This window comes from Equus caballus, chromosome 1 (assembly GCF_041296265.1).
Source record: "Equus caballus isolate H_3958 breed thoroughbred chromosome 1, TB-T2T, whole genome shotgun sequence".
NCBI lineage: Eukaryota > Metazoa > Chordata > Mammalia > Perissodactyla > Equidae > Equus > Equus caballus.
In genome coordinates, this window is record NC_091684.1 from 26,134,820 (window position 1) to 26,153,771 (window position 18,952).

At 42.9% G+C, this 18,952-nt stretch overlaps 1 protein-coding gene across 1 annotated transcript in view; it reads right to left on the bottom strand.

Annotated features, from left to right (window-relative positions):
- The window catches only part of SORCS3 (sortilin related VPS10 domain containing receptor 3), a 566,847-nt gene that overhangs the window by 104,096 nt on the left and 443,799 nt on the right, over nucleotides 1-18,952 (bottom strand). Inside the window, exon 8 of the mRNA XM_001916814.6 lies at nucleotides 4,015-4,104. Coding sequence (XP_001916849.3) covers nucleotides 4,015-4,104 — 90 coding nt within the window. The remainder of the gene's footprint in view (nucleotides 1-4,014; nucleotides 4,105-18,952) is intronic.

Consider the following 18,952-nt stretch of genomic DNA (forward strand, 5'->3'; position numbering starts at 1 on the left):
GACATATAGTCCAGAGTTCATTGGAGAGATATGGGCTGGGGCTGTGGATATAGAAGTCATCAATATAAAGAGAAGGATAAGATCACGCAGGAACCATGCAGAATGCAAGGAGAACTTAGGGATGTCATCTTTTAAAGGGTGGCAAAGGAAGGGATCCAGAAATGAAACTCAGAGTAAAATACTGCCAAAGGGGAGAGTATCAGGTATGGATATGTTTTTTCCAATAGTGTCAAATGCTCCAGAGAGGTAAAAAAAGATAAAGATGTAGAAATGTCTGTTGGATTTGGCATGTAGGCGGCCCCTGGTTACAAAGGCTAGAGGATTTTTAGTGGAATAGTAGAGAGATGGGTGTGGGAGAGCAGAGGGCAAATGGCAGTGGGTTGAAGAGTGAATAGAAACGGAAAAAGAGGTTAGAATTACAGATAACTCTTTAAGAAGTGCGGCTGGGCTGTGACACAGCAAAGAAGGAGAAATCACTATTTGGGGAAATGTAAAAAGTAAGGAAAAGTTTCCTAAGGAAATTAAGGAAAAGGTTAATATCATTACCATTATCATTATAATAAATTTTCTAAAACATATTTCCCTCTCCTCTCTTTTATTATTCAAAATGGGATTAATCATATTCCACTGCTGAATAAAAACAAAGCTAGACTTAGGTAAGGGGAGACTTTGAAAAGATTACTGCAATAGAGAGATCACTCCAACCATAATATCTGCAAGCACCTCTGTCAGAAAAGAATTACTTTTAGAGAGAAAAGTAAAAGAAGGCTAGAAGGAACTGGGTGTGGGGGCGGAGTGAGCAGGTGGCACGATCCAGCAGTTAAATAGGAAAACTGTTTTCTTTAGGGTCAGGTGATTCTCAGAGAGGCTGTTAGGAGTTGTTCTGAGTTCCAGCGCTTGCTTGGGCTCCCAGGGCTCGTGTATGCTCAAGAGTGGGCCACAGTTCAGGGGCTTGGGCGAAGGAGGAATGCTGGACAAATTTGGTCAAGTCAAATTAGCAGGCATTTTGTCTAGATAGGTCAGTGGGACAGACAGTTCAGCTAATCAGTTATGAGACAAAGAATGGGAATCTGGTCTTGCCATAGGTAAACACAGGGACATATGAGTCTTATCAAGGCAATGCGGAAGGGGGTTCTTTGCAGTAAGCCATGCCCAGGAACACAATAGGGCAGGGGAGTTTCTTAAAAGTTGCTGTTTTCCAGGATCCCAGTGCTCAGGAAACGTGCACCATTGTCACTATCAAATTGAGTCTCATATAGAAAAAAATAAATAAAAACCAGAAATTTTTCGCTTGTAGAAACGACTATTAGAGTAGCAAGTTAAGAAAAAATCCAGAGTCTAAGAGACAAAAGACAGTCTCTCAGACTCCGAATGGTAAAGTGAGGGCACACTGAGCCCCAGGACAGGCTGGGGAGCACAGAGCTCCTCCCCAGGAGGGAATATGCCCTCTGGATCACAGTCCTTCTTTAGATGCAGCAAACACTTTACACTTGACCAACAATGAGCCATTCATTGAATCCTTGCACCTCTGTCAAATAGTATCATGATGCCCATTTCACAGATGAAAAGACCTGGGCTTGTGGATAAGAAAGTGGCAGAGCTGGGATGAAAGGAGGGTTTCTGCTCATTAGCTCCATCATCTTTTCCCTAGGCTGCTGTGGCTCCCTGTCAGCTGTCTCCCCACCCTCTCCTGGTGGGCGCTTTTCATGGCTATGGGACTGAGAGTGCCAGCCCGATGCCCAGGGACTGGGCTATGGAGGACTCAGTACAAGGTTGCTGTTCCTGGTAATGCTGTTCATTATTAATGGCATTCATTTCATACTCTGAAAAACACTCCAAAGCCACAGAGTGCCCCAGGAGAGAGTATTTTGAACAGACAGGCTGGGAGTAGAGGTGTGAGGGTAGTGATGACAGGGAGCTTTTCATGTTTTTGTTTTTAAGCAAGATGCCCAGCAGCCGCCACAGCACCACATAGAACAGCAACAACTTGCTTAAAAGCCATTTTCATTTTTAAACAATGAAAAGAACCAATCTCCCTCCACCCACTCTGTCCTCACCTCCTCAGCCTAGGCTATGAAAATCTGGGCCAATGCTGACTAATAAAGGGGATCAATAACCATCCAGCTATTTTCACAGCAGCCCTCATATTAATGACAAGCTGAACTAGATGAAGTTCTATAAAAGGGGCCGCATGGACAGTACTCCACCACAATAAATTGCCATGGGGTTGCTAATCACTAATGGAGTGTTCTGGGTTGTGATCAATTCCGGGCTTCATTTGTCCCCACCTGCAGCTACACTGCCCAGGGGAGTGAACTGTTTGTTTTCGTGAGAAGGTTAAAAATACATAAAATATGCACACATACAGAGGTAAAATGGGCCCTACACTGGGAGATGGCTTAGAATGTTCCCGAAACTCTTCTCCTGGGCCAATACATGGAGATCATCAGATTACTGTGAGGGGTCATTCTCCTTCAGAAAGAGCATGATTATGAATTTCTCCTTCCTCATAATCTCCAGACAGAGACACTTCTTTCCTGCTTGAATTTAGAATATTTGAGGGGTACGTCCTGGAACCACAATACTATAAAATGGTCCTACAAAAGCCAATGGCCGAGAGGGTAGAGAAAATGAGAAATCAATTCCCATGCCTCCTAAGGCTACTTAATACAGTCCCTGTCCATCTCATCTGCTTCTCCACCTCTCTCTGTAAGCCAGTCTCTCAAGATGTTTTTTAGTTTGTTAAATAAACCATACTCTCTCTTAAAATAGAGGCTGTGCATTTATTTTCTACCGCCTTCCCCAATCCTTGTTTGTAGGGTTAACTCCTTATCCCTCTTGTATCAACTTAAACATCACTTTCCTTAGGAAGCTTGGCCTCACTATCCATATTCGGTTAGTTCTAACTATTATGCTGCAATAGCCCTTGATCTTCTATATCTATAACACTCCCTACATCTACCACTGCTTGTTCAGTGTCTCTCTTCTCTACTAGAACACAAGCTCCATGAAGCAGGGACTGTCGGTGTCTTACTCACTACTCCCTCCGTAGAGCTTAGTTCAGTGCCTGGCACAGAGTAAAAACTTAAATGGAAGAAAGAAGAGTTCAATGGATGAATGAAAGAAGAAACAAATGAATGAATGGATTCATACATGCATACACGAATAGCTAAATGAATAAAGTGACTGGGGGTAGACAATTATCCATTTTCTTATCCCATAATCCCTCCTACCTCTGTACTCATTTAGCCTTTCATAATATGTTTCCTAGCACCAGCTTAGAGACCCAGTCTTTGAAACATTACATTTGATATGTGCCCAACCTGAGACTGTTTCTCTGTAGCCTCATTAGGTGATACAATTATATCGTGTCCATGTTCACATTGAGGTTCTAAGATTCATCTCCTCCCAGAAGCCAATGTTCACAAGGGATGAGGTCGCCAAAGTTTTCTGATTTTCCAATAGAAGAGTTAAAATGCCATTATTTGACATTAACATTATAGTGAATTATTCCTTTTTAATTACTCATAGTGGCAGAAGGGAGCTGAAGCATAGGCAATGCATTTATATTTAGCATTAAAATGTAGAGAGAGACGAAAACCGCAAGACTCATCTGTGCACCTTTATGCACACAGACACACAGCACCTGTGCTCCCGCCTGGGCTATTCTGAGCCTGGCCCTCTATTTGGCAGTAAGGCCCTTGCAAAAGAGAGGGGCCCTCAGAAGAGATTCCCGTGCTCGTGCACCTTTCACTACCACCCCTGGGAAATCACCCAAGGTTAAACCAGCTGTTTGAGTCATAGGAAATGAAAGCTCTTGCCTGCATACCCTGCTGAGATGGGAATACAGAACCCAGGTTCAGCAACATCAGCAGAGGCCAAATCCCACAGTAGTAAGTCAGACTGAATGCCAGCTGTCTCCCAGGCAGAACTCAAACCCCCGTGGCAGCCCAACAAGGCAGCCTCTCCCTGCTGGGTGGTCTGGCAGGACCAAGGACAGCAGGTGGTGCGTACCTTCGGCAGCGAGTACTTGGGTAACTTTATCTGAGCGAAGGCCTCTCTTCTATAGGACACGTAGTAGCTGGCTCTTCCTCCAGTTGTTACCTGGATCATGGGGGAAATACAAAGAGGTTTTAGATGGGCCACGGATCATGGCCAAGATGCAAAGTATTAGCCTTTCCATCAACAGCGACAATAGGTTTGTGACAACCTTTTAGAGAATACCCCTTGCTGGCTTTGAGTCTCCAGTCCCACAGCACCCTGAGTGGCTCCCAGGTCATAGTGTTTAGACAATAAATGGGCAATTACAACAGTCTTTCTCCATGACTGCCGCTTCCCAAGAGAGCAGGGACTCTGTGCCCTGCATAGGGTACACACCTAATAAATATTTTCAGCTGAAAACAAAGAAGCTATCAATGTGGGCCGTACTCATGATCTATTTATTCTTTTGTCTTTTTTTTTTTAACAGTTTTTAATCCATCCCAACTATGACATGGTTGTCAAAGGAATTTTTTTTCTGGATCTGAATATCTGCTATTGCTCAAAGTTCTCATTACCTTGAAATTAATTACACTTCTGATCGGAGCACAAATTTTTTCCTTCATATCTACAAATCCATGCATTTAGGACATATTTATTGATTTTTCCATGTGCAAATTACTTAAATGCATCAAAGGTCAGAGAAAGAACTCTAGCTTTGAAAGTCAGAAATCCTAGGTTTGAGCCCCAGCTCCACTGTCTCATGGTTGGGGGAGTCAGGATCTGTAACCTCATTTGTGAAGGGTTGGATTCTTAGAGGAACCTGGAAACCACTCCAAGAAATGATCCTCTGGCCTGGGCTTGCTGAGAAGTCCCGCCAACATGGCACAGCTCTGTAGATGGCTGCTCTCGGCCCAATTATCCTAACTCAGGGGAAATTAATATTCAGCAGAGAAGATAACATAGCCTGTTCAGAGAAAAGAGCAGGAGGACAATAGCAACCAGGCTTCTGTGCTGAGGAGACAATTACTGGAGGCACACGCTCTATTCTCACTAAGGTCCAAGCACTTCCTGGAGACGAGCCAGTCCTCCCACTCTGGCCCAAACCTGGCGCCCATCCACAGCGGCTGCTGGGAGGAGGAGGGGTGTAACATCTCTATTGAAAGCCACCCATCGCTCCTCACTCTGAGAGATGGCATCTCCCATGGCTCCCCCTTGCTCTGCACAGATTGGAAGCCCACAAAGCTGGCACCACAAGCTGCCAAGTAGAACAGATGTTAGAGTCAGCATGAAGGTAGAACCTTGGAAAACACTTGGTGCAAAAACTTTGGCTGTGAACCAGCAGGAGGGACTGGTTTTCTCCCTCACGTTCAACGCTATCCTTACATCTCTATTTTCTAATTAGAGTCATTCTAGTCTTGGATTTCAGGACTTTTTTTTTTTGATAAGACATCTGTTCTGAATCTATATTGTTCCACATTGGCTTAAAAGATCAATGAGTTGCTGAGAAGTCTTTTTTTCCTCCTTTTTTAAATGAATCTCAACTGTATAGGACCACATTATAATACAACCCTTGGTCCTAAACCAAGGGTCTCAATCCTTGATTCTACACAGCCCCCATTAGTTCTTGCATGATCTTATTTATTTGCTTGTTTGTTTACTTTGGTTTTATTTTTAATTATAAAACCAACACATGTAAATATCCCTGCCAACTCAAGAATTAGAGTTATAGTTTTTCAACTTTAGTATGCATCTGAATCACCTGGAAAGCTTGTTCAAACCCAGACTGCTGGGCCCCACCCACAGAGTCTCTAATTCAATAGGTCTGGGGCAGGTCCAAGAATTTTCTTTTCTAATATGTTTCCAGGCAATGCTGATGCTGCCGGTCTGGGGACCACACTTTGAGCAGCACACAACCAGGATGTTGACAACTGATAAACACCTCTGTGCCCTGTGCTTCTCACCTGTCCTGACCCCTGTCTTCCTCCCACATTATAGCTACTTGCCTGAATTTTGTGTTTACAATGATGATAAAGTTTTGTTTAAACTGAGGTAAAATCCACATAACAGAAAATTAACCATTTTAAAGTGCACAATTCAGTGGCATTTAGCACATCCACAATGTGGTCCAAACACCACCTCTATCTAGCTCTAAAACATTTTAATCACCCTCAAAGGAGACCCCACAATATATCCTCTGATCACCTACAATATGCTTAAAAACAAGCTCTCAACAGGACTCTTGAACCTCAGCAAACTTACCTTGGAGAAGAAGACCAGCATGAAAGCAGGCTGGTCCCATCACTGAATGCCGGCCAGAGCTCAGCAACCAGCAGAAGCTTCTTCCCAAAGAACCCAGTCAACTCCATAGGGAACAAGAAGACAGCACCACAGAGCAAGGCTGGGCCCCGTGGCGTTTCCACATCACCGAGGGCCGAGGGAGAGCAGAGCGCTCCCCTTGACAGGGTGATTGGTCCCGCCAAGCCGGCAACTCAGCCCAGCCAGGCCTGTTCCAGCCCCACACAAGCACAGACTCTCTTTCTCACAAGCTCACCTGGGAGAGTTTGTGCTTGAGTACATCATGAAGATGGAAATTACACTTCAGATACATGATGGAATGACCAAAATATTAAGGAACTGCATGAAGCCCTAGGAACCTAGAGGTTCTCTGAGTACCTCGGAGATCATAGTATCTCCCAGAGATGTCAAGCTGGCTCCTGCAGCTCTGCCTTTGTCCTGGCTGTGCTCTCTCCATACCTCTCAAAATCCAGCTGACGCTTTAAACTTCAGTGTAAGACTTGTGGGTTCATGACAGGGTTTGGATGCCACCAATTCATTATAATTTCTCCTTCCTCTCAACTCCTGCACTGTGTTCTTTCTATTTCCACAGCACTTCCAACATTTACTCTTGTGGTATACATATTTCTATAATTACCCCTCTTTGTCTTGCTAGAAGGTTGTAACCTCCTTACTCCCAGGCAGCCCTGGTCTCATAGCAGCTGATTAGTTGATACATGATAAAGAAAATAATGATAAAACTGAGTTTACCTACATGTTCCAGAACTGCATGCAGCCCTTACATAAATTACCTAGTTTAATCCTCATGACAACCCTGCAGAGGCTATAAGGCCCTGAGTGACTTGCCCAAGACAATTTTGCACCTAGTAAAGTTTGGCTCTAAGCCTGTTCTCTTCCTCCTGTGACTAAGACAAGTCCTCCACTCATCTTACTCATCTCACTGTAAAAACAATACAATATAATTCCTTGATTCGACTATTTTTTTAAAAAACATTTTAAAAATCTCTGTAATTGGCATGTATATTTGTGTTTCTTCATATTCCCAGAAAATCTGTTATGGCATTGACACTGCATCTTAAAAGTGATATCTTCATAGAAAAGAAGAGGTGAGGTAATAAAAACTACCATGCAGTGAAAGCTTATTACACAGAAGACGCTGCGATAAACAGTTTATAAAGCACATCTCATTTGATTCTAATGATAAATACATAACATATATTACCATATAATTCCATATTACCATATAGATATTTACCATATAATTATATTACCATATATATATATATATAAGGTATCTCTACCTTACAGGTCAGGAAATTGAGGCTGAGAGAGGTCAACTAACTTGCCCAACATCACACAGCCTTTCATTGTCACAGCCAGTATAAGACTCCAGCCTGCGCCCAAGCCCTTAACTAGGAATGAGCATATTTCCAAAATGTCAGGCACAGAGCAGGGGGTCAAGACTTATTGACTAACTGAATAGTGAATTGGGATTAATCTGCTTAACCCAAGAGACTTTGAGTTTGATTTCCTCCATTGTATAGACTAAACTATGGATGTAGAGAAGAACTCTCCATGAGTTCCCAGTCCATGGATGGTCACAGGAACTTGCCTCCAATAGATGCCCCAGCACTCCCCCTTGGGAGCAGAATCCTCAGTATTGGGATGATATCAGACTAATGCATTTGCTACCTCTCTGCTATTATTTGCGTGGTTCTCTGGCAACCACACAAGGAAGGAATAAAGTTTAGCGACCGTTAATCTATTTTGATGAACTCTTCTCTTCCTTACAAGCAAATCTGCTGGCACTGTAAATCCTAGAGATTATTACCCCGTTCCCTTTCAGTGACACCTCTTATTTGACATTTGATGAATGTCATCCAATTATTTGCTCTGGGCCCATCCGTCATGCTAAACACAGAATTAGCTGGGTCTTTTCCTCACTAATGACTGGCTCGTTAATCTGATTTTCTGGATTTCCATTTTACAGGTTTAATTGGGCTCCTGGCCAGTGAAAATGATTCCTTTGGACAAAAGCATCGGCCATTAAACACACCTGTCTCTTCTGACTTGTTCCCCCTCCTGCTGTAACCAAGTCTAATCTGACATATCCTTTATTTTTTTCATTTCTCCTTAGTTCTGGATAATGGCTTTCCCTGCAAGAGAGAGAAAAACCTGCCTGAAAAATGGAACCAAAGGGCCTTGAGTCATGTTGAGCCTGTTTCTGCCATTCATAGAAGAAAACTCGTAATGTCTCTAGAATTTGTAAGTGGGTAGAAGTAATCAGAGAAGAGAAGCAGAAACTAACATTTTTTGAGTATCTACTATGTGATGAGTGCTCTATTTTCATGATATTGTTTAATATCGACAATAATAATTATTACTACTAATACTATTATTGTTAATAACATTATTAGTACCACACAAGGTAAAAATATTAATCATATAACTTTTTTTGAGTATTTATTACATGCCAAGCACTGTTCCTCTGTACATACTGGCCCTTGATTTTATGTTCAGGTGAGAAATTGAGGCATAGAGAAGTTATATAACATACTCAAAGACACAGAGCAAGTAAACAGTGGAGGTGTTTATCTGACTGCAAAGTTTATGCTGGTCCCTCAGGCTACATGAGATTTCCAAACCTCTCTGTGGAGAGGAATGGATCTCATGTCACTCGGCTTCTAATTTCCCAGGTAAGATACCAACCAACAAGGCAGATCTTTCTACCTGAGGGTTTGTATTAATTTCCCAGCCCTGAGAAATCAATGATCTATTGCTGTTGAAGTGAATGGTGCTGCTATTGGAATTTGTCAATAAGAGAGACCATAATGGAAATAAATTCGGCTTACACAAGAGCTGTCACCTTCATAGGAAATGACATTCAGAAGCTTTTCCAGCTACAGGACCTTACTGGGTCCACTATGATAAGAACAATCTGTCTAAGCCAAGAGAAATGACCACCCGTATAGGCACAGTTAGCTACTTCTCACCCAGCCTCTGCATTGTTTCCTCCTCCTTAAAGAAACAAAAGGGAACAGCCGAGTTGTTATGACGCACAATTAACTTTTCCAATTTCTTTGCTCATTAATTCTATTCAGATTATTTAAAATAAGTCTTGACAGTTGTTAGGCCTTTCTCTTCCTCTCCACCTACATAATTCCTTCAAAGATCACATTTCGTTTTCAAGAACAAAGAAATAGGCTTCCAACTACTGGGCAGCAAGAGTCAATAAATAGCCATGGGTCTCATCAGATGTTGCTGTAAGTATCGGGATGGCCCCAGGGGCCTCTGCATGGCAAACTATGTCACCTCTGTCATCTTGAGCTCGTTTTCCAAAAGTGCTTTGCTAAAGTATCACACTCTGTGTCTGAATCAAAACTGTAATACAGCATTTGGAACAAGACACCCTATCAGAAGCTGTCTCCTCTGCCAGACTGTTTGATGTTGAATTTAGTGTTTGTCAAACTTGTGCTTACTCATTTTATGTCTTGGAGGCTCTGTGATATTAATGTAATATGCAGTTTTATCTGCCTGTTTCTAGAAAGAGGGGGTCTAACATCTAACATAACACACACACTGAGGCTGAAACTCTTCGAAATGGATTTGCACATAAAACTTTTTATTGGGGCCCTAACGTTATAGTCCCAAAATAGCTTCACCAAGAATAGATTTGTGGTAAGATAATTGACAGTGAAACCCATATTGCTCTCTCTCTCTGTGTGTGTGTAAGGGAGGAGTTGGAGGGAAGATGCGTACTGAGGTTGCCAGCACACTCATTGGCCAAAAAACACTGACAGATCATCTGCCACCTTCACCAGCCCTGTCAAGAAACTTCTTGGAGCCTTCACTGCTTATTGAAAATGCTAGTAAGGCAAAAAAAAAAAAAAAAAAAAAAGTTACTAGGTGGTGAGTTAGAAAAGGATGGAGCAAAGACTTTATTTTTTTTACAGCACTAGAAGAAGGATGGGTATGCCTAACTCTCTGAGTCTGTTTTTTCAAAATACAATAAAGGGACTGGACTTGATAAGCTTTCAATTACATATTTTCTAAGAGGCCTCTTCCTCTGGTTTTTAAGCATTATAGCATATTGGGTGGGATCCCAGACCTATGTTTGAATCCTGCTTCTGCCACTTGCTGGTTTAGTGACCTTGGACGGGTAAATTAACCTTCCTAATTTCTTCTTCTGGAAAACAGAGATATTAATACTACCTATTAACATGTTATCATGAGGATTAAACACAAAAAAGCCTGTAAAGAGCTTTGGCTTGGAAGCTGGCTCATAGTAAGTACTCAGTGCATAGTATCTATCCCTTCTGAACTAGAGGCACAGATGCCTGCACCAGCTTAGCATCTTGGAGGCCCTACGGTGACCGGCCACAGTGATGGTTTATATATGCAAACTACAGGCTTCAGGAAGTTCCTGGGTAGCCACATGGGCTACCTGGTCAGAGCTGACCAGGGAAAGAGGACCAAAATTCTTCTTGTCGCCCTCAGCAAAGACGCCTTTGTGGAGAAGACCACCTAGGGAGACGACAAAGCCAACGTGTTTTGTGCCAGAGATTTGATCATTAATGGCAGCAAGGCTTATCTTCGTGCTCCGGCTTTTAGGATTTAGAAGGAGGGGAAGAAGTTCTTGGGATGCCCACCTGTCCCTTCAAAATAGAAGTTCTTCCTTTTTCCTCTCCTAGTTTTTTGGAGAGTGAAAAGGCAAAGATAATAGGTGCATAAATAAAAAGAACAGATATAGATTTGAATTGTCAACCAGGAGTACAAAATTTGGGAGCATCTCAATACTCCCAATTAATATAATAACAGATAAAAAGATAAAGCCTGAACAATCTACTTCAAGTGCTCTAGATCAGGATGGTAGACCTTCACAAAAAAGAAAACACTCGCCACGGAAACCCTAAAGAGAAATGTGAACACTTACTGTCAAAACACCTCCCCCCTTCCTCTTTCAAAAGTGGCCCTGTGTCTTTTGGATTGTGAATTTAATATGGTTTTGTGAAAGACAGAACCTAAGGGGCTAGAGAAGATATTATAAGGAGTCTGGCTTATATAGTCTCCCTATACTTATATACGTTTTTCTCTTTGACTCAAGATATCACATAACCTATTTCCTTTATACAGGTGGACATTATGAGGTCAGTTAATTGCCTGAAATCTTCCCTAGTCACACACTAACCTCTGTCTTTTCTATGGTATCCCAGAATTTCAGAAAATAAAAATAAAATGGTGGGAAGGGGAGGAGGAAAGAAGGTTGTAAGGTCCTGTTATCTATAACATCTGTGATTCTAGTTTCAACTCAATCGCTTATCAGACTTATGCAATTTTAGGCATGGTAACTAATCTCTTGGAGTTTCAGCATATTTTTCTATAAAAATGGAAAAATAATAATCATGCTTCTCTTACAGAGAATTAAATGAAATAAGATAATAAAATGCTTTCACGTAACTGTAAAGTGTTCCACAAAGATAATGATTAAGACGCTAGGATTGATCTGTAGTATGTACCTAGGCATCCAAAGATTTTAGAAGTATGTTTACTGACAGATTGCTATAGACTGAATGTCTGTGTCCCGTCTAAATGCGTATGTGGAAACCTAATGAGAAATCTCATGTATTTGGAGCTGAAGCCTTTGGGAGATGATTAGGTCATGAGGGTAGAAGCCTCATGAATGAGACTAGTCCTCTTATAAAACAGACTCCACAGAGCTCTCCCACTCCTTCTACCATGTGAGGATGCAGCGACAAGATGGCCATCTATGAACTAGGAAGCAGACTCTCACTAGACACCAAATCTGCAAGTGCCTTAATCTTGGACTTTCCAGCCTCCAGAACAGTGAGAAGTAAATTTCTGTTTTTTATAAGCCACCCAGTCTATGGTGTTCTTTTAGGGCAGTCATAACACAGAAATCAAGCTGATCTTCCCGATATGCCCCTCCTACTGGCTGTGTAGGGCATTGAGATTTGCCAGTGAGGCTACAGCTATCCACAGCCTGAAAGGTTAGAGGCAATAAGGACTATGAGAAAAGCAGCAGGAAATGGATGGGCAGAGCTATGGAACAGAAGGGTCTTCGGCCAGATGGGATGAATGGCAGGTGCATATAGCTGCTTAGAGGATGATTAATCCTTTTGATAAAGATAATTTAAATATCCCAAAAGGGCAAAGCAAACAAGATCATTAATTTTTTAGAGAAGCAGGGATGCTTGTTTGGGACATGGGATTTCCGAATGGCCTTAGAGATACGTGTGGGCTGCGAGATACAACAGCAAACTACGCCAACATGGGATTTGCATGCTTCATGAGTGAATTCGAGGACAGCAGTGGATGGATTTAAACCATCTGTCAAGAAGTTTCTCAGAAAACACTGCCACCTCCCCAAGAGTGCCACGGATATTTGTGAAATGCCAACTGCTACTTCTCGGAGCTTCCCCATTGCACTCCCCGGGTCACGCCTCTCCTGTCCTCCATCAACAGCATTACTGTTGGAGAGCCACGCTCTGTGCTCACCAATGTGTACGCACTGTCTGCTGTCATGCACAACGACCCAGTGGAGGAGATACCATGAGCCCCACTTTACTGATAAGTTAACAGACATACATAAGGTCACGCAGCTCCAAAGTGGTAGAGCCCGGATCTGAGCTTGGGTCTCTAAATCCTGACAATGTCCACTACACTGTGCAATCCTGAATGAGCCTAAAGGGTCTACTCCAGAGATTTCCAAAAATGGAAAGTTTAGGACAAAAATGGCAGTTTAGGACAGTTATCCGAAGGATTCATCCTGACCCAGATCACTAGAAGGCTCCAGTATCAACAAATTTCACAGTGGCTTATGTCAGAAGCTACTTCCTTAATGACACCTCTCCCACCCCAATTTCCCAGTTGGAATTCATCTGTTCTTCCTCTGATTCCAGGGCTCTTTGTCTGTAGCCCTCTTGTTGTACTTACCAGCTGCGGACCTGAATTATTGGAAAGTGGGCACATCTTAGGTCTTTTGTTGTACATTTGAGGGTAGATATTGTGTCTTGTTCCTATTTAATCCTGTCTTAGTACCAGGCCCCCGTGTCATAAGAACTAATCTTTGTAGAGTACTCTATGTCATCGGTTTTCATTACTGGACTGAATCTCACAGGGTTGGAGCACAACCTGTGAGTGAGGTCTAATTACATCCCCATTTTAGAATCAAGGGGCCTGAGGCCCAGATAGAACACTTTAGGTCACCTTGTTACTGAAACGTGAGGCTCAGAGTCAACGTCAGAACTCCTTACTTGAAACCACAAGCTCTTTCATGTTGCCAGGCTGCTTCAGTCTCTGTTCGCTGAGTCAAGATCAGAAAAACACAAAGTGGAGATAATTGCATGGATTTGTACAAGTGGGTCATGATTTTACATCAAACACTCTTTTGAGTGGTTGGCAACACCACAACATGGAAAACCAGGGCGATAAGAGAGTGTGCTTTCCTGTGGGAACCAGGGAAGCAGATTACAAGATGTTCTTCCCCACCCACTGCCGAATCCACATATTAATTAAGGGTCTGGCCAAATTCACATAATTCCTGGAACACTAATCACATCTAGATATCTCACTATGGATTCTGGCCCCAATTCTACTATGTGTTACATTTATCAATCAATCACTAAGTACTTATTCAGCACTCTTGTGCCCAGGCTGTGTCAGGTGTGATGGAAGTCACGGGGCTGTGACTTCATCATTTCTTTGTAATAACAAACCTAACATATAAGACATACAAATGACAATATGACACCAGTGATAATACCATGGTACCCTGAGCAGGGTAAAGACTAGGTGCTGTAAAACAGAGAAATCCCCTCCTCAGAACCACAACAGTTTACTCAACTTGTTCTCATGTTCCTTCACCATTAAATCAGGGCTGAGCGATGCGAAGTCCACACCCATCCTATCTCCATCTTACAGATGACATGACTACCACTAGAGATGGCAGAGGGACACAGCTAGAAGAGGGCCGAGCTGGAATTTAAACTCACGTCTGTCTAACTCCAGAGATGCAGGCATAACCACGCTCCTACATCACCCTCCATAGTGTGACATGCATACACACGTGTCCAAGTGTGTGCACACACACACACACACATATATACACCCTGTATGACACAGTATTGAAACAGGTGTTATTTCCACGCCCACTGCCTTAGGAGAAGATTGGCTTCTCAACACTGAAAAACATTCTGTTTGCTGAACAGAGGGATGGATTTGAGGACAGAAGACCAGAGAAAGCAGGATATGGCTGAACTGTTCTACAAGACAAAGGGAGAGGTGGAGAGAAAAGGCAGAGATAAGGTGGGGATGGATCTTGAAAGAAGAAAAAGATCTCAGCAAAGCTGGAGAGGTTGTGGGAAGAGGAACCAGGAGAGTGAGTCACTGGCTGTTTCCTGAAGAGGTGCTTTGGGGAAATGGCAAGAAACAGTGGGTGTGTTTAGGTTTTATTAAGCGTTTTCTGCCGTGCGGTATCTGACATAAACACTCTGCTTCATTTTTGCTCGACATTTTCAATGAAAAGTCTATACTACACTGCTCAATAATCTTATTATAATTTTATTTATTTATTTTTTTAATCTCTGTAGAGGTGGTTCATGTCAGGAACATAGTTCTGCTTCAAGAAAATGCCTTACAGTTACGGCTGGGTTACCAGGAATTTTATCATTCTGTATCTTTTGGATTATTATTTAGTTCTTTGTGAAAATTAACCAAGAGCCCTGGATCTGAAGCCTAGACACGGATTGCAAACCTCCCCCACCCCTGTTGGCTACTACGGGTCTTGGGGAAAAGCACTTAACTGCGTCCAGACCTCAGCTTCCTCTTAAAACGGACAAGCACACTCACAACATGAGGCCCAACACGTGCCTGACACAAAGCAGGGACTCAAAAGTGTCACATCCCCTATGTTCCTCATCCCTTCACTTCCTGGGTCCAGGTCTCCTCAGCAGGAAGGTCTTCTTCACCTCCTATATCCCAAGATACCAGGTGGCCAGTCTCTTCTGAGGTCATTCAATGTCTCCACAAACACGTTGTAAGTAGGTATTTTGTTTTAAAGATTTCTGCTCCTATTGGCTGCCTCTTACACAGTTCTTGACCCAATTTGACTCAGACAAATAAGAAAGTACAGGTTGTGACTCTTTCTCATTTAACAGCAGACAAGTGCAGTGATTGAGAAAGAAGGCTTTGGTGGCAGACTGCCTGGGTCAAATCTCCACTCCGCTCTTGACTGGCTGTGTGATCTTGGGAAAATAACCTCTCTGTGCCTCCTCTGTGAAATGAAGGTAAATGTAGGACTTACTTCATAGGAAGTCATAATGATTAAATGCACTAATACATAACTCTAGCTCACACTAGTCACTCATAAGTGTTAGCTATTACTATTACATATAATTGATTCTCCAAGAACTATAGATTATTCAATAAGAAAATTAGCCAGGAGGCAAAAATCACGGAAGAAGGTTGAAGACAAATCTTAAACAAGAAAGTGCTTAGGGGCCGGGCTGGTGACACAGCAGTGAAGTTTGCACATTCTGTTTCTGCCACACGGGGTTCGCCAGTTTGGATCCTGGGCGCAGACCTACGCACCACTTGTCAAGCCATGCTGTTGCAGGCATCCCACATAAAATAGAAGAAGATGGGCACGGATGTTAGATCAGGGCCAGTCTTCCTCAGCAAAAAGAGGAGGATTGGCAGCAGACGTTAGTTAGGTCAGGGCTAATCTTCCTCAAAGAAAAAAAAGGAAATGCTGAGAACTATAGTGTTTCTCATACAGACGAGTTATGTTAAACCAACTTCACAAGGACTCATTTCAGCTATTTCAGAGAAGTAAGGAAGCCACCACTTCCACGCCTTCCCTCCTACTCCTACACACACACACAGAAGCAATTACACAGCACAATGAAATAGTAAACACAATCGTATTAAGAGCACTTTGGTTATTTCTCCACACTGCAATCCGGCGGCAATCGCCACCTGGGGCAGGCAGTAAAACCGCAGGCATTTATTCTGGAGAATCGGACAGAGGGCCTTGGGTATGACAGACTTTCCACTCTAATTGCGTTTGTGGAACTACCACTGCGCATTATTACAAGATGTGCATGCTTTCCGAAAACATTTTTCCGAGAAGAAAGCGGAAGCAATGTTGCCCGGCCTCGAGAGGTTACAAGGCTAGAGGGAGAGGGGTTAAGTGGCTAATTTCATGCTCGCATCACACACAAGCTGGATTAGAAGAAAACAAGACAGGAGGAGGAGAGAACGTAGATGAAAGAATCAGACAATTTTAAAGCCCAGGAAGCAGAGAGAGGAAAAAGCCAATCAATTTCTTTCTTCTTTTTCTTTTTTGCAACAGATGTTTTGCTTGCAGTTCCAAATCTAATAGCAGTTGATGTAGTAAAGATGAAATAGGAGGAGGAAGAAAAAGAGAGCTAAAAGGGAAGGGAGGGAGGGAGTCGGGCTGGCAAGCAAGAAGCTAACTTCCAGTGCCTCCCTCCCGCCCTGCCCCACCAGGAAGGGTTCTGCCCTGCTGGGGACAGGGCGTGGGCTACCTGGCCTGCCCTGTGGTTCTCCTCCGGGGGTGGGGCCGGCAGTTCTTGCAGACAGCAACCCCTCCTGCTGGCCTTCCTCATCAGGAAGGCAGAGGTGATCAGGCCCATCCTTTAAACATCTTCATTCGATTACTTTCATAATCAGCTTCTAATGCTCCGTTCGATAGACGTGGGACCGACCAGACCAAGCACTTGAACAGTAGCTCGGGCCATGGAGCTATTCTCCGTGCCATTGATCACAAAGACAAAAATCAATCCTGGCTAAGGAGAAAGAAGTTAAAAATAAATTGCAGGAATTGATTTCTGTTCAGACCTTCTGACTCCAGGCTTAGGAAGGGGGAAGGAAGAGAGTGCGTGGATTCCCCTGTCAAGAAATCCCTTTATATGTGCCCGTCTCAAAAGCAAAATTTAGGGATATTTTATACATGTGCACGCATACCATTTTCTCTTAATTTATACTTTTATAGTATTTTATCTTTGCCTCTTAATAACTATCAGAGATGAGATCAATCTCAATTGTAAGCTCCCTTGAGAAGAAGATTGGAGTTTGCCTCGTTCATTATAAAATCCACATAGTGGGGCCCTATGGTTTGTGAACAGTAGTAACTCCAGACATATTTGTTGAGTGACTGCGGAATAACTGAATGAAGGAAGTGCCCTTCTAATGCTATTATTGGCTCTCACAATTACATTTATTTCTTCTTAGATTTATCACAGTATGCAATTATTTTTCTTATGTATGGCTTTGCTTAGGGATTATTTCTCTCCCTCACTAGACTATAAACCCTCCTATGGTACGGGTTGTGTCCTTCTTATTTGCATATTTATTTCTTGTATACTGCATGTCTCCAAGCATCATTCTCTTTTTGTTTACTTTTTTGCTCCCTAATTATTGATCTATTGCATTATCTCCACACTGTGCGGTCAGTAGATGTATATGAAAGGAAGGCAGGAAACAATGACTCAGCAACTCTCTTGAGGAATTGGCTACATCCCAAATACCTTTTTCTTTAATTCTGATTTTTGAGAAATGAGTTCAGAAATACTTCTCCAGAAGAATCCCCTGTGTCTAACCAAATGGATTGTCCTGTGGCGTGAGGAGATTTGTGGAATTTTAGCTCTAGAACGAAACTTCTGGAGTCATAGCCCACTGCCTTCCACACTGGGTTCTATAAAGTTCTAGATTTCTACAGTGATGCCTTGTGGGTGTCCACAAAGGAGTGAAGAAGAGGCTGGCGGAGGAGGGGCTGCTGTTGCCCCTCACCCTCTTCCAACTAGATCCATTCCACCTGCATCTGTTTCCTATACTGGAATTCCTTGAACGTGTCTGAAGAGCAGCTCCCAATGTTAAGAACAATAACAACAACAACAACAAAAGGTTTGAAAGCTGTTGTTTGATGCAATCCTTTATTTTTGCCATCAGGAAACTGAGCTCTAGAAGGAAAGATGATGGCCAAGGTCACAAAGTGAGGTAATGGCAAGACCAGACTTAAACCCAGGAATGCTGCCCCACCCCGCCTGCCCACCCAGGCCTGCAGCACCGTCTCCTGCCACTAAAGTTCTCTCTTTTCCTTGGAGCACCGGCTGAGCCTAAAGTGGGACTCCTCAAGTCAATTCTCTGCTTTGAGAGCTTGAGCCCAACTTCTCCAGGAAAGCACCCCGATCACGTCACACCTCATGGGTCTCCTTCGCTTTGAGAAAGAGTCTAGCACTTTCTTATGAGCTTTTGAGCATTGCTCACGGAGAGAGTCAGGCCATACAGTCCTTCCTCCTCACCTAATCTGAACGCAAAATGAGGACAATCACTCTGTCAGACTTGTTTACCATTGTATCCCCTTCATTTAGAACAGTAACAAGAGCATATTAAGTGCTCAGTAAATGGTTACTAAATGGATGAATGAATGAGTCAATCAATCAATACTTCAGAAGCTATCACAGCCCTCGGTCCACATTAGGTGCTCAATCAAACCAAGCTGATTCATCAGCCACTGGCTCTGCCACTATTAAACTCCAAGAAAACCTAGTTCTGGCTGACCATGAGGGCTTTCAGAATCAGGTTCTTAAAAGCTGCTTGCAGAAATTTAAAATGGTTGTTTACCCCATTAGCT